At 39.7% G+C, this 27549-nt stretch overlaps 1 protein-coding gene across 2 annotated transcripts; it reads left to right on the top strand.

Moving 5' to 3' along the window:
* Nucleotides 1-9332: 9332 nt before the first annotated feature.
* On the top strand, nucleotides 9333-27523 carry RAB4A (RAB4A, member RAS oncogene family). 2 transcript variants are annotated; one of them, XM_058834662.1, is made up of 8 exons: nucleotides 9333-9480; nucleotides 17356-17436; nucleotides 18624-18738; nucleotides 19922-19984; nucleotides 21171-21325; nucleotides 22214-22309; nucleotides 23878-24038; nucleotides 25339-27523. In XM_058834662.1, exons 1-7 carry the CDS (start codon nucleotides 9450-9452, stop codon nucleotides 23991-23993), a joined length of 657 nt encoding a protein of 218 aa, XP_058690645.1. In that variant the 5' UTR covers nucleotides 9333-9449; the 3' UTR covers nucleotides 23994-24038; nucleotides 25339-27523. The 2 variants fall into 2 exon arrangements, with proteins under 2 accessions (XP_058690645.1, XP_058690646.1); XM_058834663.1 differs by lacking the exon at nucleotides 22214-22309.
* Nucleotides 27524-27549: the final 26 nt, after the last annotated feature.

Consider the following 27549-nt stretch of genomic DNA (forward strand, 5'->3'; position numbering starts at 1 on the left):
ATTTTAACTACTATTAATGAAAATATTCTGAGCCATTCTCTGCAAAGGAAAGGTGCTCAATCATGCACAAGATGAATGAAGAACATAATATAAAGCATCCCCACTGTGGAGTTTTCCCCCATAAGAAACAAGAGCAGGCTGGTACTATGTACCCTTATCCCATCATGCAGACTATCTTCTTATATGTATGCAGCAGAAACCATCTAGGAGATCATCCAAAGCAACTTTGCATTGGTCTCCAAAGGAGGAATTGATATCAGTCTTCTGTCTTAATCAGTGTGAATCTCCTTGATGTATGAGGTGCTTAAACACTGCTGTAAAAGACACATTACAAAATACAGAGTCAGGTATGCTGGATCAATTGTAGCTTTTGCACAACTAACCCTTGTTACCACTTCAGGAAATATATCCACTGGATTTATACATTTATAGGATTTCCATTAAGTCCTACACCGTTTACATTAGCTTTATATTTAAGGACCTTATACAGATCTAAATCTGATTTCTGGAAGTGAGAGAGGGATTGTAAATCTCAGCAGCAGTAAAATTCAATCCTGAGCCAAAATATTATGCAGTCGGTGATATGTAGAGCATGGGCATCACCCCATCAGCAAAATGATGTCAGAAAATTATCCTCTTTGGTCTCCCAGAAGAAGCTGACCTACCTTGCTTCTGTTACACTGAATTGTTTTAATTGACTCTCCATCTAGACACTGTTGAAATCAACACACAGAGCTTTCATGGCTTAATAGACATATACGTATTTGTATAGCTTTAAAGGATGATGGTGGTCCCGTAGACAATCAATTGCAATTGGTATTTTCAGGTGTGACTAAAATCTTTTTCCATTCCATGTCATTTTCACTTTATTTTCCAGTGCAGAAAATCTCTTCTGTTCTTTTGCTTATGGATAAGAACATCTATATTCTCGGGCAACAATTCATCCACACAGCAATCAAAGAGTTCCATTTATGCTTTGAACTCAGCATGATTTTCTCTATTTGTTTTTAAAAGTCATTGTTTTCCTATTGCTATGGACTGACAGTGGCATGACCTTCCTTGGAAAGGCCCAAGACCTTTACTAGCAAATGCTACCTGTCCCTTAAAAGAAGAAGGCATGTGAGAGTTTTCAAGCTACCTACTGCAAGGCAATCCATGTATCTGGCAAATGGCCCATCAGTCCTCACTGCAGGGGAAGTCAGGGAAAGTGTGGTCAGGAGTGAAAAGACATTGTTCAGACAGGTATGGGGTAGCTGTTTGAGGAGTCACTTGCCTGGTTACAGAGGTCAGGTACCAAACACCATGTCTGGCACAGCAACAGCGCCTGGGAAGAGGATCCAACAATTCTGGGCTCACTGCCATCCTGACAGATGGGCACATATGCAAGTATCCAAGTAGATGTAGGCAGGTATCTGTTTTGGGATGCCTAAATGGGAATCTGCTCTGAATTTCTTTGGCCATGACTGAACAAAAGCACCATCCCTGATCCCACATGGTGTACAGCTGCAAAAAAAGCTACAAGCTCAATTCTGGACTCTGAGTCTTCCACCTATACCTGCTTCCAGGATAATTAGATTTCCAGTGTGATCCAAAGGGACCTTAATACAAAAGACTCAGGCTTAAAAACACGATTTTAAGCAGAAGGAGGGACTGCAGAATATACCTGCCCTCATGGCTGAGAAAGGTACTTGCTCTTGGCGTGGTTTAGTCCCAGCTGACCACCAAGTGCCACACAGCCACTCACTCACTCCCCAGCCAGTGAGACTGGGAGAGAACAGGAAGGTTAAAAGCTGGAAAACTCACGGGTTGAGATAAAGACTAATAGGGAAATCAAAAACCACAAAAGCACACAAGCAAAACAAAACAAGGAATTCATTCCCTGCTTCTCATGGGCAGGTAGGTGTTCAGCCATCTCCAGGACAGCAGGGCCCCATCACACATAATGGTTATGTGGGAAGACAAACACCATCAACCCAAACATCCCCCCACCTTCCTCTTCTTCCCCCCACTTTATATACTGAGCAGGATGTCATATGGTCTGGAATACCCCTTTGGTCATTTGAGATCACTTGCCCTGGATGTGTCTCCTCCCAGCCTCTCAGGCACCCCCCCTAACTTCCTCACCAGCATCACAGGATGAAAAGTAGAAAACTTGGGTCTGTGTAAGCCCTGCTCAGCAATAACAAAAACATCTCGATATTATCAACCCTGTGTTGCACAAATCCAAAACACAGCCCCATGCCAGCCACTGTGAAGAAAATGAACTCTACTAGCAAAAACTAGTACAGCCCTTCTGGGACAGTTGTAAAAACAAGAGTCATTTGTGAAGAGCTGCTGCCTCTGATGTACCCATTTGTAGGCATTGCTGTAGCTAAAATGCACTTGAAACACTACAGGGAACAAAAACATGGAGCTGACTTTGAAAGAGAAACACATTGAGGGTCAAGTCTCAAGACAGACATACAAATTCTGTAACATCTGCTGAAAAACATATCTGTCTCATTTGTCTTCAACCTCTCCTCAAACTGATGATAACAGATCTGTGTGGGTTTTGTGTGACAGCAACAACCTGGAAGCTACATAAGATTATGAAACACATTTTATATAATCCATCAATAACAATATTCAGCTACTAGCACCAAAGGCTGGTGGAAATCCATGCCCATTCATTTCAATCAACATGTCAGAATTCCTTTTTTAAAAAAAGAAGAAATTAAGGAAGTTTCTTCATAAGCCACAAGTATTCTCAAATATTTATTTTCAAAAAAAAAAAGACTATAGAAAAGAATAGCTACAAGGCAAAACTAACTACAAGGTTGTCTACAAGTGAAAGTGAACCAGGCAGAAACACCACCATGAAAAATGACATGAATTACCGGAGACAGAATTGCATCTTCGGAACTGAGACTCGCTTCCTACACAGATACCATTATTTTTAGGCACAAATTCTTCCTTGAGACACTCATGAACATGTCTGGTGGTCCTTTTTGTAGCACAAGGGAGTTTGCACACCTCATGCACTTGGAGCAGCTCAATTACCTCTGTCCTATCAAATGCAAGGTGAATACATTTATTTTATGCAAAAATTGTTGTGTACAAAAAATCCACTTTAGACCTCAGGTATTATGAATTGTATGTGTACCTAAAAAAGAAATAACCCAAAGTCCTATCCAATAAAATGTATCAGTTACTAAGAGATTTTCTTTTGTGGAATGCTTTATAAGTATATAATAGTAACCTGGAAAATTCTGATCTTGCAGCTTTTAGAATACAAATATTCTGTGGCTTTGGAGAAATTTATCACATATTTAGCAATGAAAGCCTTAACACTGCACTGCAGACTAATATTCTCAAACCATCTTGGCACAGATCACATCTCCAGGCTCAGGAAAAACCACAGCATGATTATAGGCGTAGGGACATCCCCTCACACGACTGTCTTCTCTTCTCCCAGCCCTCTTCCAGCTGCTGAGTTCTCCTTACATCCATGACAGATGTGCAGTGTGACATTCTTCGGCCTCTTTACATGGAAGCTGGCCTGTCCCAGGATGCATGGCTGCTTTTGTGGCTGCCTATCACTACCTTGATGAGGGAGAGCAGTATCAGGAATGCATTACATGCAGCTGCAACTTATTTTAACAACACTGAGGCTGAAAAGTGCAGAAACTTGTGACCAGAAAACTCTTGCTGGTCAGAGAGCTCTCTCCACTTAACACTCTCCACAGCTCAGCACTGCCAGCCTGTGTCCCACCAGGTCTCCCTCTAATCATATTTGTGCACAAAACAAAACAAACATATTCCAAGAGTTTCACAGTCTGTTTAGACTGTTTAATGAAAACAGCTTTCAGAGGCAAGGATGCCACTACAGGCTGCATGTATCATGGAATGTTCCATGATACAGAGTTCAGAGAGGAAGATAAGCATATTGAAATTTGGCTTTGCTCACCAAACATGAACAAAAGGTTGCCCATTTTAATTCCATTGTAACTATGAACTGCCAGTACCAAGCCAAAAAGCTGCAAAATAATGTAACATCAGCTGAATGAACACACTTCCTGGTTGCTTGCAAAACCAGATGCAAGCAGAAGCTGCTGAGAGCATGGTAGCAGCAATGAGCCACTAGGGAGGCAAAAAGACAGGGGACAGACAAAGGATCTGGAAATTCCATGGGTTTTCCCCACCATCACTGAGCTTTCTCCATCAGCACAAGCAAGGCCTGGAGAAAGGAAGATGAAATCAAACTCCCTGGGGTAGGGTTTGGTAGTTCCTACTTTTAGGTGGCTGGGTTAGTTTTTCAAAGCGTGCTTTGGGCTCTCACTTAAAAAAGAGTCAGTGGAGAGAAGATGATCCACTCTGTCCTCAGACAGACAGTGGTGATCCATGGGCTCAAGACCTCTCCAGAGTTGCCTCCCGTTCTGCACTGATACAGAGAGTTCCCAGAAAGCCTTGACTGCCTCCTGGTGCTGCATTCCCATGAAACCAAAGAGTCAGAATTGAATCCAGACTGCTATATTGCACCTTCAAGGACGTTCACTTGAGAAACAGGACCCAAATGAGAGACGTTTTCCTTTTATATGAGTTCTTCTGAACAGGGAGAACCGATTTGTGCATGAAAGAGAGACCATGAACATGACCTCACATATCTCTGAGAAACCAGTTAACAAATCTTCTAGTTCAAGTGTATGGTACTAAAAATATCAAACCTCTCAGCCATTTCCTATTGCTAAAAGTGAACATAATGCAGCCAATTACATCCCACTATCATCATTTCACCAATAGAGAAGTTAACTGGTGACACCATGAGGCTAACTTCATAAAACATGGGTGTCAAACCAATCTGCCTGTATTCTAGACACTGGCAATTACTTATGTACGCTAATTACATGTCCCAAATTTCTGTTGTCTTCATTTTCTTGTGCATCTCTTGACATGCGGAAATAAGTATTTAGGTCCCTTCACTCTATTTATGTGGTTCCTGAAAATCTAAATCACTAACTGTTTTTAAAAGCTGTGGCCTATAGTCTGATTTGCTTTTTTTTTTTTTTTCTATTCTGTGCATTTCTTTTCTAAATATAGCATATCTGTAGAGCTTTATGTTAGTAAACATACTACATACATACTACATAAAACATACAATACCTAGAGCAGGGTTCTGCACAAAAAAAAATACATAGTATTCATTTCAACATCAAGGCAAATTTGTATCTGCCTGTGCTATAGCATAAAGCTATCCTAAAATGAGCTTATCCCCTGTTGTGGTAATTTTTTACAATATCAGGTTGCACAGTGTGGCTCCCACTACCTACACCTGCTGGTGAAGAGAACATGAAAGAATAAAGCAGATGTTTAGCACACAGCATGGCGTTCTATAGCTGTCACCAGTTTCCAGTAGCATCACTTGTGGTCTTCATATTTATTCTTGGAAAAGTTCACCATGGGGCAAGATAAAGTTCAATTACAGCACCAATGTACCTTTGCAGTATCCTTCATCAGCTCTCATCCCTCTGGCCTAGCAGTGGAGGGATGAGCCCATGATTTTAGAAGCATCCAACTGATAAATTTCCTTACGTAACTACAATTATGTATCGTATTTCTCTGGCTGTGATATTTCAAGTGGTGCAACATGGAGTTACAAGTCTTTAAAGACTGCCCTGGTAATCCCAGCAGGGTGACTCCATGGTATTGGACTGGTTTAATCATTCCCTTGCTGTGTATCGGGATGGCCATGAGCAGGTGACAGCCTTGGTACAATGGGAGTCACCCTCTCCCTGGTGAGGTGACAGCAGAAACATTCATCCCCTCAGCACTGCTGTGGCAAGTGGGACTGAACCAGTTTACACCTCTCAGGTGCTTGGTCCCTTGAGGATCCTCAGATTCTCCTTTGATCCCTGAGGATCAGGAATTCAGACTACCTGCACACCATGTGAAGTGGGTCGAGGTCCTTCTAAAAAGCAAGGTCCTAATCTAACGAGAAAGACTGCTACACTTCTTGTTATTTAAAATACTTGAATATCACTTTCATGCTTGAAGCAAATGCTGATTTCAGCACTAGTAGTTCTTAGGTGTGAGCTGCACGTGCTCACATTGGCAGACGTGTTCACAGATTGAGGGCAATTCCTGGGGAAGCTGAAGATGGCACTGTTCAGATGATCCCAGTTGTTTTCAGATGAAGTCTGCATACAAGGAGGTCGTGGCAATCTCAGAGGTTCCTCAGAGTATCAATCACTTGTCTTCAGATTCCAGCTGGGTTGCTGGAGTCACATTCATTGCTGCTTCAATCAAGCTGAAGCCAGCGGCTGCCACATACACTGGGCTGCTTTCCATATCCAGCGTGCAAGGATCAGGGAAGAGCAGCAGAATACATCATTTTAGCTGAGCACGCCAGGTGGGACCTCATGTCACACAGCCACCACAAGGAACAGAGACAAGTAGTGCCTTCCACACACACAGCCTTGTAGTGCCACCTTCAGAGCAGAGCGAGGCATCCCTAGCGCTCCCTCCAGGAAAAGCCCCATCCCACCCGCAGCTTGCTCCAGTCCCAGACAGCAGCCCACGGTGACGGTGAATCAAAAACAAGCTTCAGTTACAAACTTTGTTCCCTTTACAATAAAAAGGAAAGGCAAAAGAAAACAAAATGACCTGGCCGCCTGCAGTGCTAGGGGCCGTGACCAAATCAGAAAAGTCCTGAGTCATGTTATTTTATCTTGGCAGAGATTTCACAGAATAGCCCACCCTGACTCCTCTTCCATTCCTATTACTGGTCAGTAAAAACTAGTAAAAAATGAGGTTAGCACTTTTAGAGAAACCTTTAACATGACCTCCTGAGCAGCAATTTTACAACCACAACCACTTAGAGGCACAATAACTGCGGTGAAAGTAATTTGAGGAAGTACATGATGTGCAGATCCAATTTAACATAATACATCTCTTTTTACATATGCCAAAAGTTTCTAGAAAATGTAATCAACAGAAATCATAAATCAAGTGTATTAAACACTAGGTTTTGGGGGGGTTTTTCACCTTTGTATTTAAGATAGACACTGACAAGGCCAATTCTAGCTACTTACTGTTTATTACTCAGAAAGAATGATTTTATTAACATACAGGCCTGACATTCTCAAATTACTGAGCTATGAGCATATATTTTCTAGCCTAGTGCAGTCACCATTATTTCTGAATTTTACTATTTGTTCTAATTTATTCTTCAAGACAAAATTCCTAAATCACAAAATACTATTAATCCCTAATGTTCTTCTGTCTTTGCTTTAATATTCTTCCAACCTCTGCCTTCCTCTTCAGTATTAAACTAATAGCCTTTTTGGAAACCTTTACGGTTTTAATGTACTTTATTGGTAGGTGCATGTAAACTTATCAGGAGTGACTGGAAGCAAAGGAATGTGGTACTAACACCATGACACATTTATCAAATATAAACTCCATAAAACAAAGGCACCCTGTAAGGTACACAGAATAAAAAAAAAAATAAAAATACTGATTTACCCCTTAATCTAAAGTTTTTACAGTGCAAGCGGTCTAAATCTCCTTGTTCTTGCATATAACATTGATATAACATAACATTTTTGGTAATTTAGTAAAATCTGTTTACTACAATATCTTAGGGGATTTTTTTTTGTTGTTAAGACATTCAGTTTGGTATTTGAGTTTTATGGGGTTTTTTTATTATTAATTTGGTTTGTTTTCTGGGGATGGAGGGGTTGAGACAAAATAACCAGCATCTATCAGGGGTTTGGTGATGTTAGACCAAACTTATTTAAAGCCCAAACTGAGCCTCAGAATGCACCACTTTGGGGGACAGCTTTCAGACACAAAGCTCACATCTGTGACATATTGGTCTCTGCAGTTCATGTGAGGGCTCTTCAGCTTTCCACAGCATTTTGGACACCAGATGCCCCAGAGAAACATTCACATGTGACATTTGAATGTCCTCAATGTCCTCTGTGCATCAGGGCTGTGCTAACTTTGGGGACCTGTTTATACAACCTCCAATTACTGTTAATAGTATGAACTCATTAAGGAGTTGGTTCTTTGAAAACTGTGACAAGTTTCTTTGTCTGTATGTACCCACAACAAGAAGAATAATCAGCAGATTCTCTGAGGGGTTCTTGGTGCTGGCTCAGCACATGTTGTTGCACTGATTAGAGATGGGAACTTCAAAGCTGACCTCTGACCAGCTAAGGCAGGGAGGTGGTTGGGACAGGCAGAGGCAGTTTTTCCTACAGCTTGGGAGATGAAGGAGAAGGGGAAAGGATGGGAAGCTGTGAGCAACGAGATTTTAAAAAACCCAGAAATAACAGAAGAGGAAATAAGAGGAATTTTTTTAAGGATTAGAAGAAAGGAGAACATGGAGGACACACAGGAAGTATTTATTAGGAAGGGCATATATGGAAAGGCTGTTGTGCTGGGAGCTGTAGTGCCCTTGGCTGTCAGACTAACCAGGGCTGGCAGGGGAGTTAAGACATCCAGTAAAGAACAATACAGGCCAGGCACTGTTGCTATCGAGCCCCTGAAGACTTGAACCAAACTTTGCAACTTTTGTTTTGTGGTTAGCCTAGCTACAGCTGCACAATTAGGATTAAGCAGTTGCACTGTGAACACTGTATGCTCGGCTAATCTTTTGTTACAAGGAAAGGGAAGACACTTCCAGGATGAATGGGCTGTCTAGAGGACAGCTGCCAGGAGCGAAGTCAGGAGGAGCAGGGGGAAAGGTCATTCCGGCAGTGGGAGATCACGACCACCGACTCATTGACCGCCTACTCAAAACGGAACCCAGACTCGGAAGGAGAGCAGAACTGAGCCTGCGGAATAATTACCATGAGAAAGGAGAGCAACGACGAGCAAATAGGGTTTGAGTACAAATGGAAAGAAAAGTTATGTAATTTGTAACCAAGGAACGCTGGCGCGTTTTATTCCAGGTCGCGCCCGGCTCCCTGCTTGCCGCGACCTGGAATAAAACGCGGGACCCGCGGGAATAGCGCTTGGCTGTGTGAATTGGCGCTGCGCACGGGTAACGAGCCCGCGCTGGGGGCCGCGCTCAGGGAGCGTATTGCAGCCGGATTGCACACGGACTCCAGCCGGACTGCACACGGACTCCAGCCGGATTGCACACGGACTCCAGCCGGACTGCACACGGACTCCAGCCGGATTCCAGCCGGATGGCAGACGCTGCCTTCCCCGGGAGGGAAGCGGGGCGGGAGCCTCCCGGGCACGTGCGCCTTGTTTTGGGGGCGGGGCCCCGGCCGCGAGCCGCCGCGCCTGCGCGGGGAGGCGGGGCGCGCGCGGCCGGGGCGCGCCTGCGCGGCGGCGGGGCGGGACGGGGCGGGGCTGAGCCGGGCCCGGGCGGCGGGGCCTGTTCGGTTCCCTCCGCCGTCGGCGCCGACCCCGGGCGGGGCAGGCAGCGAGCAGCGGCGGAGGGAGTCATCCCACCCGGGATGTCGCAGAGTGCCATGTCCGAGACCTACGGTAGGATCCGAGGGCGCGGTGAGGGGATCTCCCTCTCCGTCCTCCCCTCCGGGGGAGCGGGGCCGGGGCCGGGCAGTGCCCCCTGAGGAGCGGGGAAGGAGCCGGTGTGACGTGAGGGCTCCCCGGGCTCGGGCGGGTCCTTCCGGCCGGAGCCCCCAGCGCCTGCCCCGCCCGTGGCTGCCCGGCAGGAGCGCTCCGAGTTATCCTTCAGGGTGAGCAGGGACCGGCTTGGGCGCTGCTTGTTGTGGTCCGGGGAGTCCAGAAGGAAACTCGCGGTGCGTGTCCGCTGGGAGAAGCTGCCCCTTCCCTCACTTGGAGATGGCGGGTGCTTCTGCGAGGCAAGTTAAGGTTTCAGTCCTGGTGTCTTAGACGTGCAGATGTCAGAAAGAGTTGACTGCGTTGTGGGGAAATAGATCAGTGGGTATGTTCGTATGTCCCTGTGGTGGCCTGGGTGTGTGACTGTTGCTGATAGGAAAACATCCGATGGAGTTAGTCGGAGTGCAGGCACTGACAGGGTGTGTCCAGTGCGTCGCTGGGAAGCATCGAGGAGTCAAAAGAGGCAAGCAGAGCTGGTATTGCTGGCTAGGTGGAGGTGAGGAGAAGCAACTGAATAGCATTAACTTCTTTTCTTTATAATTTTATTTGAAACTCTGCTTTGAATAGACTTTTACCCTTTCCATACCATACAGTTCTGTAATATTTTCCAGTATAAAAATACTGTTGTACATATAAACATATTCTAAAGCCATGTAATAGGTTCATATTCATAGTCCATGAGAGTAGGATCGGAATTGAATATGGAATAATGGAATAATGAAAGCAAAATTGGACACAACAACTCTGGAAACTGTTTGGAGGCTGGAATGTCCATCAGGAGTAGGCCAAATGACCTGATTGTTTCTACTGTGTAAGTCATTTTATTTTCAATACTGTAGTTATTAGTGCTTGATGTTCTATCCTACTGGTCAGTGCTTCCATGTACAGTAAATGCACAGAACTAAGGGGCAAAACAAGGCAGGAGTGTGGGGCAGCCCTTGAAGTGCTATCATTAGGATACTCTAACCCTACTTCTTTTGACCATCTGTTCTAGAAACATGTAAAACTTACATGTATAAACCAGGGAGGTGTGCTTTGTCCATCTAGATCTGAGTTTAAACAAGTTCTTCATGCTCTGTACCCCTGTGATCTAGAACTGGGATTACTTTGACTATACTTATGCTGGTCTCTGTGCAAAAGAGTTGGTAGAAAACCAGAGATGACAGCATTTCAGTGGAGCTCCCCTTTGATGCTGTAATACTAGGTAAGCCAAATACATGATTAATATCTTAAACCAGAACATTTAAACATTTTTTGCATTGTTCCAGTAATGCAGAATAGGGATAGTAAGCCCACTGGAGCTCTTGATACCTTCTGATTATTTTGGTATCCTAGAAAACAAGCCCTTGGAATGGAAGCTTTGTAGTGGGCTGTTCCTGCTATTTGTTTAATTGTTGTTTGATATATTACCTTTTGGAGTTCCCATGTTTGTCCTATGCACACAGAGGCTTCAAAAAATTCAGAGCTACAACACTTGAGAGTGTCAAGTTCTGGAGAACACAGAAGAATAAAAGCTAAGTTATAGCATAAAGTTTAACTAATGGCTCTACAATCTCTGACCATAACAGTAGTCAGTAACTAATTTTGCAGTGTCCTGTCCACAAATGTAGCAGCCCTATTGACAGATCAAAGTTAACAGTACCATGTGATTAAATTATGGATCTTCTGTGCTTGATGAACTTTCTGGATTTAATGTGCTCACTGTCCTAACAAAGAGTGGTTTGTTGCTGACCAGCTGTTACAATGACCATGGAGGATGGGAGAAGTATTAGGTCAGTTTCTCCCTGTGTAACTGAGACTAGGGGTTACTGTATCCCCCTCCTGGAATCCCTATAGCTTGTAAATGCTTAGCCATGAATTAGATTTTTCTTGTCACTTGAATTATGACCCATTGTAATTGTGTAACCTCAAGCTTTTTATCCCATATAGTTAGGCTCAGGAAACTGGTTAGTGGTTGGGTTGGTGCTTTTCTTCCCAATGTTGTTTTGCTGTCTGACTTTTATATGACTTTAATTTTGCTGTGAGGTTTCAATTTCTCTTTCTGTTGAAAGGGGGGGTTCTTTTTTTTTAAATGTTTTTCTCAATCCATAGGGAATAAAGAGCCTTTCCGCTGGCCACCACTGTTAATTTCATGCCTCCTGGTTTTTTTTGTTTCTTTCCTTAGTATCTTTATCCATGTCAAATCTGTTTTCTTTGAAGGTTTTCTGCTCACTCACTTTTCACAACTTGTTCTGTCCATTATTGAGATTCTTGTCTCTTCCCTCTTTTCAAACAAAGTTCTGCAGCTTCTCAGTCTTCACACTAAATTTTGCTTACAATTCATATTTTCACTCCTGCAGTGAAATTACATCAGTTGTGTATCTTTTGTTCTTAGCTTTCTTATCTGTTCAATTATTTATGTGCTCAATTCAATATCTATTCAATTCTTATGTGTTCAATTTATTTCCCGTACTAAGTGCCAAAACCAAACCAAGCATGAGTACAAGGTAATTCCATGAATTTTGAGACTGGGTTTAGAAAGGACATTTTCCTGCTGCTTTTGGGAGAAAAGGGTCATTCTTTTAGAAGTTTGACATTTAACATTGGAAACAGATCTGTTACTCATGGGAAAACTCTTTTAACTCAAGTTTTCTGAGATGTAATGGCCTTTCTGTAGATAATTGCTGCATTACATGCGTGTTTTAGCTTGCTTCCCAGTGCAAAATATACATGTTTTTGTGGTAAATACAGCCTGACAGGAAGTTGCTTATCCTTAATAAATAAAAGCAAAGCAACCTTTGGATTTTAAATGGCAGAAGGATGGAAGTTGTATGAGCATTGAATAAATGCAGTGTGTAAGATTCAGGTCAAATCTCTTCACTCCTTAGTTCTTTGTGTTTTTCCACCAGCATCTACAAATCCCAATCTGCTCACATAAATTTACCAATCTCTGTCATTGACAGAGAATGCACAGTCTTTCCATCCATTTGAAAATAATTTCTTTTGATCTGGACAATTTGATTCGTCCTTTTCTCACCATCCCATCCCCTGCCATTTACCTGATGGTATTTGCATTTATCACCTTGGTCTTCAGTTTGTTTCAAATCTGATTTTATTCCTTAGAGAGCATAGGTCTTTTGCTTGTAAGGAAGCAGAATTTCCCTCTTTGAAGAACTCTTTTTGGAGATTGGAATAGAGCCAGGTTGATCTGTTCTACCTGTTTATCTTGTTAACTTTCTGCTAAAGAAAGGAGTGAACAGTGGGAATAGCTCCTCCTTTCATTTAGAGGCAGCATGTGCCAGTAGGAATGCTTCAGAGCACTCTTTCCTCCTGCCCTATGCCGTGAATGAGAGAGTTTCCAAAGGGTCAGATTCTGCTCTATAGCAAGGAGTTGGGAGGATTTCAAACTGAGATTGGGGATATAATTTGGTCTCCCCCCTACCCTACTGTATTAGCATTGTAAAGGAAACCATTTAGTTCTCATTGCATTTTAAAGACTAAGCTACAGCATCTCAGAAGCTGTTTGACTATTTCTTTTGCTGGAGCAGACTTCAGTCAAAGGAGGAGGTTGTATGTCTGGGGGTGGTTGCCACATCAACCATCTGTTTTTGCTGGTGCTTGAGTCAAAGCCCACAATTGTCTCTCTTCTCCTTTCCCCTCAGCTCACACTGCACCACCACCCCCAAAAGGAAAAAACAAACACAAAAGACATTATGTAATTTATATAGTTTAACAGCTTGTGCTGTTGATGCATCTTTAGGACGAAGCCACAATTTTATTCCTTTTCTCCTATGCTAGAAAGTAAGTTTTATTTCCTCTACCCCCTGCCCAATTTGGGATCAGGTGATGCATGTAGCTCTCAGAGGGGAGTATGCTGATTCTTTATAATGCCTTATTTCCTTTAACAGCCATGCTGTGCTGTGTTTCATCTCCTTATGATTTCTGTAGTGCTTATTTTGTAACCTTTTTTCCCTTGAGCACAGAGTTCAGTCTTGATCCTAAATCCCTTCTGTATAAAGATGATCTTATTTAAAGGCAAAGTGCTTTAACTTTTCTAGACCTTTTCCGTAGCCAGCATGGCAGCAAGCATTTGTAACATCTGAATGATGTTGCTTTTCAGCTTTTCTGTGGAGGAGGAACAACAGAATTCAAAAGAAAAGTTTCTCTAGGGTGACAGCGTTGGCAGCTGAATGGAATGCTGGAGCTCTGAGCTGCTTTGTCAATTGAGGGAAAAAAAAAAAAAAGATTTTTAAAAAGCTATGAAATGAAGTGAACTAACTCCTCTGGGAACAGGACACCAAAAATAAAAACTAGAGCAATTAAGCAGTAGTGCAAACACTAGAATGTGAGTTGCATTTGCTGTAGTTGCAAAAGATGAATATACAAAGGTTGAGTGCACAGTGATGGTCTAAAAGAAGCTGACTGCCCAATCTCATTTGATTTCTGTGCTTCCAAACTGTGCTAAATTTTACATACGTCTGTATAGCTTAAAGAGAAAACATTTCATGTCCTAAATCATGTGCTAAATTAAGTAATAAAAATGTAGCTGATGTGGTACCAGTTGTCATACAGAATGATGTTATACGAAAGAAGTTGCAGAATAACAAGATGAAAAATGTGCTCCCTGTTCTTACCTGGTATTACCTTATTTGTTAATGTGCTAGGCTGTGAACTTAATAGTTTGTTAAATCTTGGTATTTTTAACATTTAGTATTGGCAAAGCCTTTTTCTTGCCCTTCCTTGCAGTTGATTAAATGTGCAGAGCATTCTATATATTCCTGAACCATGTTATCCAGTGCTCATGAATAAACTGATAATATAAGTCTAAGAACTTTTTGGTAGTTCAAATAATTTACATAAAATTGGAGTTTAAAGTAATAGAAGCATGGTTATATTAATGAATGTAACAGTGTCTTTGAGTCTACATGCGTTTGGAAGCATTGCTGCCTTTGGTGCAGAAAGGTTTTAATTTTTTTGTTAGAAGACTGACATTTTCATTTTATGAAGTGGACTACAACATTTCTCTTAGTTTGGTGGAATAAAATACTTTTCTCTTACTTTCATACTGTGGAAAAAGTGAATTGTATCTAGTTTCAAGTTTCATCTTAAAAAGCCTGATTGCTATTTTGTCAGATGGAAATTTATTTTTTATCTCCTAAGTAAGCAGGCATTGAACTGGCATTCTTGTGATTTATTTGTAGGAGAGATTCCCTTTTAAATTTGTCTGGCACAATAGAATCTCAACAGCAATTAGGAGTTTATTATGAAGCGCTGCTAGAATATATTATCAATTTAAAGACATGGATATACAATCCCCATATAGCACTGTTGCTTTCAGAGCAAATATAAAGCATCTCAACTTAAAACACCTCAGGGAAAAGGTGCTCTTCCAGATCAGTCCCTGGCAGTGACATGGTTGTCCCAAGGCCTGACTGGCCTGCAGCCTGTCTGTGCAGAAGGGAGCAGGGTGTTAAATTTGCTGCTCGCTGTGGGTTTGTGGGTGGCACAAATACGCCTTCGTGAGCCACATTTGACAACCGGTGCTTGCAGTTGCAGTGCAAATTAGTGGGGGAATAGAGTTTTGGTTTTAGTCTTTCCCTGGTTTAGGTTTACAGTAGCTGTTGTACTACTGTCAATAACATGAGTTTTCCATGGGGAAAAAAAAAGGAAGGCAAACTTAAATTTTATAATTGTTCTTAATGAGAAAATCTGACAAATGGCATTAACCAGATACAAAGTAGAACCAGTTTTAATTGGATTTCAGATTTATGTTTGGAAAAATGACAGAATCAGAAACAGATTATTTTAATTGTGTCTGTGTCTCAAAATATCTTGCATTTTGAGGTACTCTGAAAGTAATAAAACCAGTAAGATTATACACACACACACAGAGTCGTTTAAGTATACAAAATGGTGTAAAAGGCAGCTAAACAGTGATATTTGATCCATAAAAATTGAAGCTTGGCTTTCTTTGAAATGAATTTTTTCTTAACCTAACACTTCAGGCTATTTATGATATCTACATTCCGTAACAGTGAAGACTTGATAGAGTGAAGAGTTCTCGGCTTCAGTGTGTTTTGCCATTGAGATATGAGGGGCCCTTCTTTAGAGGAGTTAACACAAAATTTTCACAACCTGAAGGAAAATCCTTTTTGTAACTTTTTTTTTTAATCCAGAAAGGATGAGCAGCTGGGTGGGGGCGTGACAAATGAGAGGATTTTGGAGCAGAAAGTTTTGAGCATGTAAATGGTCATATTTATGAGCAAGAAACAGCCATCTTCTGAGAAGTGTAGAATTCAGAATCTATTCTGAGCTTGTTACAGCATTTGAAACAAGAAGGGCAAAATGTAAAAAAAGCAAAAATCATTAGTAAAACATTACGTCATTTTAAATATGAATAAAGTCCAGAAGACAGGTGAAGACAAAGAGCAGTAGACATTTCCAGGACTCAGAGCCTTGTCTTTTTTACAGTGGGAGTCTTCTTAACATTTGAGAAACTTGTTTGTTCCTTTTGCCATTGCTAGGGAGTGTTTATGATGTACCATAACAAGCAACTCCTTCATGAAATGGAATGAGCACATAGATTTATGTGCATCTTAAATTTGATTTTTGAAACTAAGTACTCAAATGAGGTCCTGGTAGAGGATTTTATTAGTTCTTTGATTTACTTAGCATAATTTATTTTTGTTTTTATTCTGCCATTCCCTGGGCCAATACCTGTGTAGCCCACTTGACAGCTTTGAACACTTAAGAAAATTAATGTTTTTATTTTTATTGATATTGCAAACTTAATAATTTTCCTTGCATGCTTACCAGATGGCTTCTGGAGACCTGCTCTGTTTCTTAGGGAAATGGTGCAATAAAGAGTAAAAAATCTGCTGCTGGTAGAATAATAAATAGGGAATCTTGCATGAGCTATAGAGGTTCCCTTGGTGGCAGCATATTAGGGGAAGCAGTTGTAAGCTTTCTAATCAGTTTATAATTTTTGAGAGCACTAAGACAGGGAAGCTTTCTTCAGTCTTTAGCAAAACTGAAAGCAGATTTGTGGTGGTAGCATTAAAGCATTTTATGTAACTGTTAAGACAATAGAAATGGACCATAAATCTTGAAAATGTGTATTACCAATGAACATTGATATAAGTGGCTCATAAATAGGTAACAGAAATACGTGTATATTAATGTAACATGTGGAGGAAATGTCAAACCAGGCATCCCAGAATAAAAATTATTTCTCCCCTCTAAATTTTGCAGTGAAATACTGCAGTTGTCCCAGCTGTACAAGGATTAAAAACAAGGTATGAGTATTAAACTGTTAATGGAGAAGTTCAAATTAATGTAAACTTTAAACCAGGGGGAAAAAAAACCCAAAAAATACCCAAAAACATCACAAACAACCACCTCTCTCTGGTATTGTAGATTTTGAAAAATGTTATCATTATATATTTGTGTTGACTATAGTTAATAGCTGACACACTCTTAAAACACATTATTGGAATACAAGCCAACCATTTACCTGTGATTCAGCTTATTTTAACTGAACTCAGATTCAGCTGTTTCTGCTTTCTTTTGTCTTTCTTGTCTCTCCATAAAGAAGAATTCTTAGTTCTTGATGTGTAATATCACTACTGTAGACACTGGATAATTTTTCAGATTTATTGCTATTTGCCAGCTTTGTCATCTCTTCCCTTTTCTTTGAAATGACAGCTACAAGAGAATAGTTGGCTTGTGAGCTTGGTCTTGTAACAAAAATGTGAGTCCATACTAAAATTTAACATTTTTTTTTTTTCTTTCAATTTTCAGATTTCCTGTTTAAGTTCTTGGTCATAGGAAATGCTGGAACTGGAAAATCCTGTTTGCTACACCAATTTATTGAAAAGAAATGTAAGTACATGTGAAGGACAGTGAAAGCTCTCCACTGCCTTGTACCACAGCTGAAGGCTCTGCCTACATGAGTACCTATTATTGGTATGGAAGCTCCCCTAATTCTCTTATTTGTGTAGGTGAGGATTTTAGTAGAATTATGTTCAGAACTGTGCTATAAATTATTATTGCTCACTGTTTGCCTTTAATCTAAAACCTAATATAGAGCATTATTTTCTGTTCCTCTCAAATAAATATAACAAGATGTTGGTGAAAATGCAGACTTGCTTTCTGTGAGAGGTATAATTTGAAGCTACAAGATTCCTTAGATATATAGTAGAAACTTGGATTGTTTAGAAAAAATAATGAAAGAAAAGTTGAATTGCTTGAGTAGATTTAGAAATCCTGTAGCATCTTTCAAAATAAATAGTAACTCTGTTTTCTTTATTAAGGACTGTGGTCTATGATAAATACTGATATTCAGTTTTGAATGTTATTCAGAGATGAGCAGATAACAGAAAAATTTCTGTTGGATTGTGCATTTGGCATCAAGATTAAACAAAAATAATATGCATTTAGAAACCTTTGTAAATCTAAGGTGACTGTTTCTTTCTCAACCAAACAGTAATTCACCTTATCTCTTGAGGAATACTTAAGGATAATGATGTGTAAGCGCTAAGGAACATGGCTTGATTCTGAGTAAATTTGAAACAAGCCCTTCTAGTAAGGGCAGCTGTAAATTGCTGCGATTCTGTGATATCAACAGGCATGCATAGAGCAAGTATCTTAACTTTGTGCATTAAAGAAGAATTGGCTCTTGCATATTCATGGTCAAGACTGTGTGTATTCCCATTAATTTTAAATGGCATCAAAGTATTAGGAAACACAGTTGGAAAAAAGTGTACAAAAAGTATCCTGCTACTTACGAAAGAAAACAGGAAATTACTCATAGCAGGCTTTCTAGTAGTAAGTTTGAATTGACTAAACTGTCAAAAACATTCAAAAACAAACCTTCCTTACTAAACTGTAAGAACATTCCTTTCTGTGTGGTGGCAGTGAGCTTACGAGCAGCACTGAATTTGGTGGTTCAGGAAGTTTGTAATTTGAACACTGAGGAGTTTTGATAATACCTAAATTGTTTTATGTAAAATCTATTCACTCAAAATATTCTTCAGATATCTTTTTTTGTGTTCTTTCTTTTTTTGTAGTCAAAGATGACTCAAATCATACTATAGGAGTGGAATTCGGTTCAAAGATCATAAATGTGGGTGGTAAATACGTAAAATTGCAGATATGGGATACAGCAGGACAAGAACGGTTCAGGTATGCTCTTCAGCCATTTTATTAAGTGTTGTTATAATTGCTGCTGTGAGTGGTGGATATTATTTATCTCTGCTTGCAGGTAGGCAAAGCTTTTTGATCAGTGGAATTGTTTGTCTGCTTTCATATTAACCTTCCAACCTGGACACAGCAACACAGATCCATTGATTCCCGTAGAGCAATGCTGCCTTGCATTGACCTGAGTTTCTGCCCTTTCTTTCATTGGGTATTTTCTGCTATTTCTATGAGTAGAATAGGTGGCTAAAATCTTGCTCACCAGCCAAATTCCTAATTGCTTTTAACTAAGACTATGCACTTAACTCTATGTTTTGAAGACCTATTGTTTGGAATATGTAAATGTCAGGAAGCTGTAAGCTGCTCAAAATCTGCATGAAAATTCACAGTATAATTATATACAGTTTTATTAGAGAAGAAAAAAAATTAGTCAAATTCATTGGGGTAAATACAGTTCTAGAAAGACTGAGATATCTTAGGTTTCTTAGAGAAAAAACAATTAATTTTTCAGTTTATAACAATCAGTGTGCTTTTAATTCTGTATTTTAACAGTGTTCTACATCTGAGGCATCGATCGAACTTAGTAAAAATCTAATGGATTCCTGGATACATTCACCATCAAATAGGACATCCTCTTTTTATATATATATTTTGAGGGGGATAGAGCTGAGGTGTGAGCTCAGATGTGTCTGAGGTCACTTTGTTTTGGGAGAGGGGTTGGTTAACAAAGGTATGATGGTAGAAGTCTGAGTAATGGACAGCACTCCAGGTCTTCTATCAGACAAGTCCTTTGGATATACTTCTGACTAAATAAAGCTGAGCTGTGATATGTAGTCTTCATTAACAAGGTCTCTGCAGTGTGTTGGCCAAATATCAGCCTCCAGTTCTCTATCTGGTCATGTATTATGATGATTTGTATACCTTCAGCACCATGTGGGTCATAATGGACTTTGAGAATCCTTGTACAGCTATATTTAATGAAAGTGCTTCATCAAAATCCTGGTTGTAATTAGTCTGCTGCTGCACAGCTGATAACATTGTCTAAAAAAACATGTTTTGTTTTAAATATGTAAATAAGAATTCTATTCCATAATACAGATTGTGTTATATTAACCCAGATTTTTAAACAGTGAAGGCACCACAGAAATGTGTATTTGTATTTCTATTTCAGGTCTGTAACAAGGAGTTACTACAGAGGGGCTGCAGGTGCTTTGCTTGTCTATGATATAACCAGGTAAGAAAGCCAGCAGCTCTTTTGTTCACAGAATTCCAGATTCAATTAATGCACAATAATTCTTCCCCAAGTACCTAGTGCTGTAATTAAGATTGGGCAGGAAGAAGAGAAAGTATAAGAAGTACTTCTGTTTCAGTGCATATTTAAACTTTGGAATTTACTTACATGAGATATTGTGAATGTCAAATGTGAATGATCCTAAAGGCTTACACAAATCTGTGGGGATTGGCCTCCCAGCTGATCTAATAACAGTGGACCATGTGCAGCCACTGGCTCAGCAAGCCTTACCACAGAAACAAAAGTGGACTTCAGCCATCCTTAACCAAGGTGGTGCACCTTTTCTTGTGGAAACTGCTAATTGGTGTGCTGGGATAGCAAGTCAACCTCTGGAGAATCTAGCTCTGCCTACGCATTCTTTAACTGTGGGCCAAAATTCTGTTCATCTCTGCATCTTTCGATATTTTAATAATATAGGCAGCCAGTAAAACACCTTACCATTATACATGTTCACATTCTTCCTGCCACCATTAACTGATAATTGTGAGAGGAGTTTTGGCTTGGTTAATGGTGGATCACTAGGTTGTTGCTCATTGTTCTGTGAGTGAAGAGTTCTCAGCAGACTCTGAAATCTGTGTTCTGTGCTTAAGGTCAGCTGGAGTCATCTGTCAGTTCACTGCTTGAAAGCTTTCTCCCTGACCACTGCTACAATGGCAAGTGTGACTGCCTGCAGTGTAGGTCCTGACACCGGTGTGAAAGTTCAGGCATGCACATCTACACAAGCCTCGTAAATTCTTACAATCCCACTGGTAATTCAAGTATCAGTTGAATTCCAAGTGGAACAATATCTCATTCTGTTATGCCAAAATGTCATGCATAAAAGGTTGAAACTGGATAAGAGCTTAACATTTCAGCTTTTCACATTAACACAGTATTTTATAATTGTATGTTTATATGTTGTGATTAATTTCATTTTGATTTTTAAAAACTCAAGCTTTTAAATAGTTTCATGAAGGAATTTGATACTCTTCCCTGTTCATCACTGGCACACTGAGATGTGTAAGTGCCTTGCCTGACTACCAGCAGTTCATTTGCCACAAACTGATTTTCTGTCTCAGTTTTGGTTCCATGATTTGTTTGTTCATGATAAATGAGTGTGGCCTAATGAAGGATTTCCTTTCCTGCACAGCCGGGAAACCTACAATGCACTTACTAATTGGTTGACGGATGCAAGAATGTTAGCAAGTCAAAATATTGTGATAATACTGTGTGGAAACAAAAAGGATCTTGATGCAGATCGTGAAGTCACTTTTTTAGAAGCATCCCGGTTTGCACAGGAAAATGGTAAGTAGTAACATTCAAAGATGTGTAATACTTCAAATCATTTACATTTTTGTGCAATTAGGCTGTACTTTGTGCCCTGTCTACAGAAAAGGGTTCTGTCAGTACCTGAGGCCCAGAGAGGCAGTGCCTGCAGTGAAAATTACATGTACTACTTAAATCTCATTACCAGTGGTTCTTCCACTCACAGCTGCTCCTTTAAGAATACCCTCTATGTGGAGATATATTCTGTAGGAAATGTAATACAACTTCAGGTATTGCCTTGCCTCCAAACAGCTGAGGAGAAAATTAAGGACGTGAATTCCCATTTTTCAGCATCTTAAAGACTGTAGATAATGGACAAAGTTTTATGGGGTGTGCTGGAGTTTGAAGCAATGAGTTTTACTCACTGAAAACTGAGTTCAGTGCAGGGCATGGATCCAGAGAACTGTTACCTAGTCTCTGGTATTCAGAATTTCCAGTCTGAGGACATGATTCTGAGTCAGCTAAAGCTAGTCTTGGTCTGAGCTTCTGTGCTGCAGTCCTGCCATCAGCAGAATCTGGTTTTGCTTTTATAAATCAATTAAATTCTTTTCTGCTAACTCTGGTTACTGACTTTGCTTTTGCATATGACCTCTATTAATGGGAACCTGTATGAAGTTTGGTTTCAAGTGCAGTTTTGCATGCACAGCCCAGGTTATCTTTGGATTCCAGCTTTCTAGGGTCCCTGAGTAAATTTTAGAGGATGTTTTTTGTGGTTTTGCCATCAAAAGTTAGTTTTTCTGGACCATGCTTTTTGACTGTAGATCTCTGTAAAAATACTTTTATTGTTCCTGGCTTTCATGCTTTGAATTACTATACCTGGTATTCCAGACTTGTTTTGAGGATGGTTTTTTTTGGTGTCAAATGCAGAGCTGATGTTCTTGGAAACAAGTGCTCTAACGGGGGAAAATGTTGAAGAGGCTTTTGTACAGTGTGCAAGGAAAATACTCAATAAAATTGAATCAGGTAAATTAAGCTTTATATTTATAAAATCTTTTATTTTATCTGAAAACTAATAAAAGTGCACGTGGAAATATCACCATTCAAAGTTCTTTAATAGAATTAAACAAAAAAACCCCAAAATTTCGTTTTGGTGAAATAACTCATTTGTTTGAAATAACCTATTTGCTTTATAGCTGCTTTTCTTATGCTTTAATAGGAATGGATGTCTAAGTGAGATCTGTATATCCAAAAAGGGGTGGTGGTATGAACTGTGGGTGATGTTTACCTTAACAGTCAGGTCTGAGTGTGGGTTCTGCTTTCTGTGGCTTGCTGCATCCCTACAAATACCAAGCCTGACATTAGACAGTTTTTGTAGTCCAGAATAAAAACCTAATATCAGGGTAGTCATAGCTTTAAATTCTGCTTCTGATATGTAACAGGAAATACAGTCAAGAAGTATGAAGAGTAACACTAAAAATTTCAGGGATGTTTCCTAGCAACTGTTTCTCTGAAGTGACCTTCCTGCCTCTCAGTTGAAATCATTTTTACTTTTGCAGATCTAGAAATATAACAGAAGCTTCTCAACACAAGTGGGCATGTTTCTGCTGGAGACAGACTCCTGTGTGTTAGATGTCATTACAGCTAATTTGTATTCCAATTTTTCTCTCCTCTAGCTGCTTGATATCTTCAAAGTTTTAAGTACTGACCATATTGAAAAGTCTGTCTCAGAGTCTAATTATATGTTTCTAATGCCAAACACAAATTTTTAGATTAAAATAATACGGTATTTTCATAGGAATTTTCTGATTACTGCATTAAATCAATGCCAAACAGCAGCTTTCATTTTAAACAAACAAACAAAGTGAATCTAAACCAATCAAACCTAAAACCAAATGAAAAAATAGTATGTAGCTAGTTTCTCATGATACTGTAGATTGATGACTGCTTTGAAGAGGCACTGCCACCACAGAATTAAGTCTTATTTTCTAAGAACTACTCCTGGCTTTTTTTTGTGCCAGCACGCATCCACTGAATCATGCAAAAATGGAGACTGTAAGGAACTTACTTGGAGATCTCTCTTGGCCAGACCACCATACAGCCATAAGAACAGTTCTGAAGGCACAGCGTATGAAGTAGGCAGAAATGGGTACCAGAAGTTGGAGAGGTTGATCATTTTCCCTGGGGGGCAGTTATTTTTGGAATCCTTCTATCAGATTGATCCATTTTTGTTTGGCTTGGTATCTACAGTACTATTTTCTTTGCTTATGAGCCTGAAAGCAGGAAGGTTTAACTGTATTCACATAAAACATTTTAGACCTATCTTTTGTTCAAAGTAGTGCAAATGCATTTCTTGTTTGCAGCCTAACTGTGGGACAGATTGCTTTGTCATCATGGTCAAGGGCATATGGTTAAATTAGAGGAGAAAATGATTCAGGTTTGAAATTGCCTAAAAGTAGACAGAATTGAGATAATTTCTCCATAAATAGATCAGTCTATAATTACGTATTCTTTTAATCTAATGTTAACAGTTAATTTGGAGGATATTATTTGCACATGATCTATGTTCTCATGACCATTTTGTTTCTCATCAGGAGAATTGGATCCAGAAAGAATGGGCTCAGGTATTCAGTATGGAGATGCTGCCTTGAGACAGCTGAGATCACCACGGAGAGCACAAGCACAAAGTGCTCAAGAGTGTGGGTGTTAGAGAAACAAAACACAAAATCCCAAATACTTACTTTAGATACAGGAGGTAAGGCTACAAAAATATTGGGGTGGTGGGAAAATCAGCATATTTCATAAATGTGCTGTATTGGGTGCTTGGCTTTTTCACAGTTAGCCTGTAAAGTTACAGAGAATCTATTGAAATAATTATAAATTATTGAAATAATGCACAGTGGAATGGATTGGTGTTTTTATACTTCAGCTTTTCTTCTCTCATCTGCTGGGAAGACTAGTGCTCTTACTGAAGTATTTCTAAATCTTAGCTTACTCTGAAAACTTTTAAAATTCTCTATTCCTGAAATGCATTATAGGCTTAATAACTACCTAATGCACTGCAGAGAAAGTGAACCAGTTCTGTTGCATTGGGAAGAAACATTTGTAGAAGTAAGCATTCACAAAATGTATGGTACAGTAGCTTGTACTAAGCTATTATAAAGTCTTTTCTGAAAATGATGCTTAAACACTGAGACTCAAAAATAACACTAAATTTCAAACTCCCAGTGACATTTTTGCCCCTACCTAAAAGTGGCCTGAAGTTATTCTGATTCCTATCTGCTATTAGCAGAAATGTAAACAAGAGAATAGTAGTATTTGCTGCTTAAGCAGTGTTATCATCTAAAGTAGTTCTTCTGAAGCTGTCGCAGCCTAGGAAAGAGGTGTGCAGTGTTCTAAAACTCTTCCAAATATGTTCTTCAGAGAAAGTGAGGAAAGAATTTTTCCCTTTAACAGTTGCAGGGAAAGAGAAAGAAAAGTCACATGAACTACTAAGAACAGGTCTGTGATTACTCTTTCATGTAAACAGTTGTCTTTAAGACACTTCTCAGTAGTCACTGGGTTTTACATAACTCCTTGCAGCATGCAGTGGCTCTTAGGACAGTCTTTTCTTACAGTGTAGTTAATTATTCTGCTGTAATTAATCGTTACTTCTCTAATACAGGGACAGTGATGTCAAATAGGTGCTGCAGGCATAACTACTGCATCACTTTTGCTATATTCATTCATCAGCTTGAGCAGTGCACACAGCAGAAGCTTTGTGGAACATTAAAAAAGGCAGCACATAATTCTACATTCTCTTTTTTTTTCCTGTGTTCTGGGAGCTTAGCTCCCAATTAAAACTCAGAATTTTAAATAATGGATAGGAATCCTTGAACTGCTTTCCTCCTATGAAATGCCATTCTTCAACTAAGAGACTGCTAGAAAAGGGCTTTAATTTAGTTCAGCTTTGCTATGGCTCTACAGAAATGAATATTTATTGATCTTATTTCAAGAGCTCAGTTTTCAGATTGATCAGATATGGGTAATTAATGGAGTTATTATGTATTTTACAGCTGTCCTTGCAAATGGTGTTTGAAGAAACAGAAAAGCTTGAAGGCTATGCAGTTTTTAAAAACATCTTTCCACTCTATCTACAAACAGAGCAGACCACTGCTGACAGAAAGGTGTCCTGTTGTAGGGGGCAGGAATGTGCACAACACACAGGTCTGCAAAGTGAACTGGATAGTTGGGTGGACAATATTAAGGCTCATACCTGTATGTAAATGTTTTCCATTACCTGTTTTTGTTCTTTCACCTCTAGTTTAAAGCATTGCAATGTACTGTAAATAATGTAACAGTAAATTTACAAAGCATGGTATACTTATGTATGCTATTAGAATGTTGCACTATAAGCAGTTTAATATTTTATTTTTTTATCATATAAACAAATTTAACTGAGGTAGGCTTTGTCACGTTTGTTTGTTGCACAATAGTTTGTATTTACAACCTGAATTATAAAACCACTGGCAACTGTCAGTGCAAGGTTGTTGGTTTATTTTTTCCTACTCAGTTTGCCACATTCTAACAAGCTGTTGACAGGATCAATTCTTAACGTGTGGTTATGACCCATACTTCTGTATCCTGATATGTCAAGCTGGAAAAGGCAAGTTAAAGCACAAGACCATAGCAAGAATGCTACACTGAGCTATACCATCTCTCATGAAATTTGAGTTCTGTTTATTCCCTTTCTCCTGACATTTTTTGGTTCACATGGATGCTTATCTGAAAAGTATGCACCTTAGGTTGTCTCTGAATTAAATGGAATTAAGCATGCTTTGTACTTGAAAAGCCTGGGTTTAGGTTTAAAAAGGCTGTTGGGTCCAAAAACTTTCATATTATATGACTCCTCTGACTGTTGCAGGATTTGATTTGTTGCAGAACTGGTAACAATTATTCCCAATGGTTTTCTCTTCCTGTTAAGAGTGTGGAGCGTTTTTTGAAGCAGCATAACTGTATTTTCAAGAACATTGGAGAACTCCAAATAAATTTACCTGTCTTAATCCTCTCTCAGTTCAGTTTGGCTTCCAGAACTGCAAATACTTACCAAAAGCAAGTCCTCTGGAATAGGAAGTTGGATGGAGCCGTCTCCTCCACCAGTCCAAATAGCCAGTTATTAATTGGGATGTGTTGTCTGCCAGAGCTGAGGAGGGTGGTAGTTCCAAAACTCCAAACCAGTTCTGGAATGCTGGGAAAAGATGAGGTACTGGGTAGTCTGTTCCAGCACACACCATTCCACAACCCAATCAGGTTTCTTGGCACACTGACAAAAGCTGAGCACTGACACAGCACAAGCAGAGCTAAAGGTTGCTCTCCTGTCACTGTTAGAGCGGTGGAAGGGGTGTTGGCTATTGATCAAAACCTCTTTCCCTTATTACAGTAGCAGTTGAAAGGAGCAGAGGACTGTTGCTTATAAATAGAAATTTCAGGGGTTTTACAGGGATTTTCTTCTACATCTTTCTGTCCCTTTTACATACAAGGCCTCTTTTATACTTGGTTCGTATCATTTTGGTCAAGTGTCTCCAGTTTAAAAAGCAGTAAGCAGTTTTTTTTCTTTCAGTAACTGTCTTAAAGCTGTCCCCTTCCTCCCTGGAAGGAAAGAATAGTGTCATTATAATGAGTTGGGACATGTTTTTACCATTTTTAAATGTATACTCTCACTGTATACACATTAACCTGGTTAATGTGCATGTTTTGTAGTATCTCAGCCTTTTATGCTGCATATCTTGCTGACATTCTGAAAAGAAATTTTCTAAAACTGCAGTTCTTAGAGAAATACTGTTGGAAGCAATAGCTCTCAGCAGTGCAAACTCTATTGTTTACTATTGCTCCTCTGAGGGTCTTTTATTTCTAAAAATAAACATCATGCCAATATCAGCCCTGGAGTAGATTTCAAGTGTTATAGTTGACACAGCAAACCAAACCTAGCTTACCTGAACAGTAAGTCATAAATAGGCTACATATGTTTTTAAGGTAAAATTCTTACTTTACCAAAGCAAGATGGATGGGATTTACGTGAAATACCACCAGGTACCTGTATCTGATGTTTCATTGGATGTGGAGCTTTAGCTGTTCAGCCCATTTAAATGTCTTATTAAAGCCTGTGTCTTGCCTTTTAATGAGTCTGTTGGCCTACACTATTTCATTTAATGCTTGTATCTAGCACCAAATAAAGAATCTTTCTTGATTTTTCTTCCAGCACATCCTGTTTACTTGTACAAGCTTTG

Source organism: Poecile atricapillus, chromosome 3, assembly GCF_030490865.1.
Source record: "Poecile atricapillus isolate bPoeAtr1 chromosome 3, bPoeAtr1.hap1, whole genome shotgun sequence".
NCBI classification, from domain to species: Eukaryota; Metazoa; Chordata; class Aves; order Passeriformes; family Paridae; genus Poecile; species Poecile atricapillus.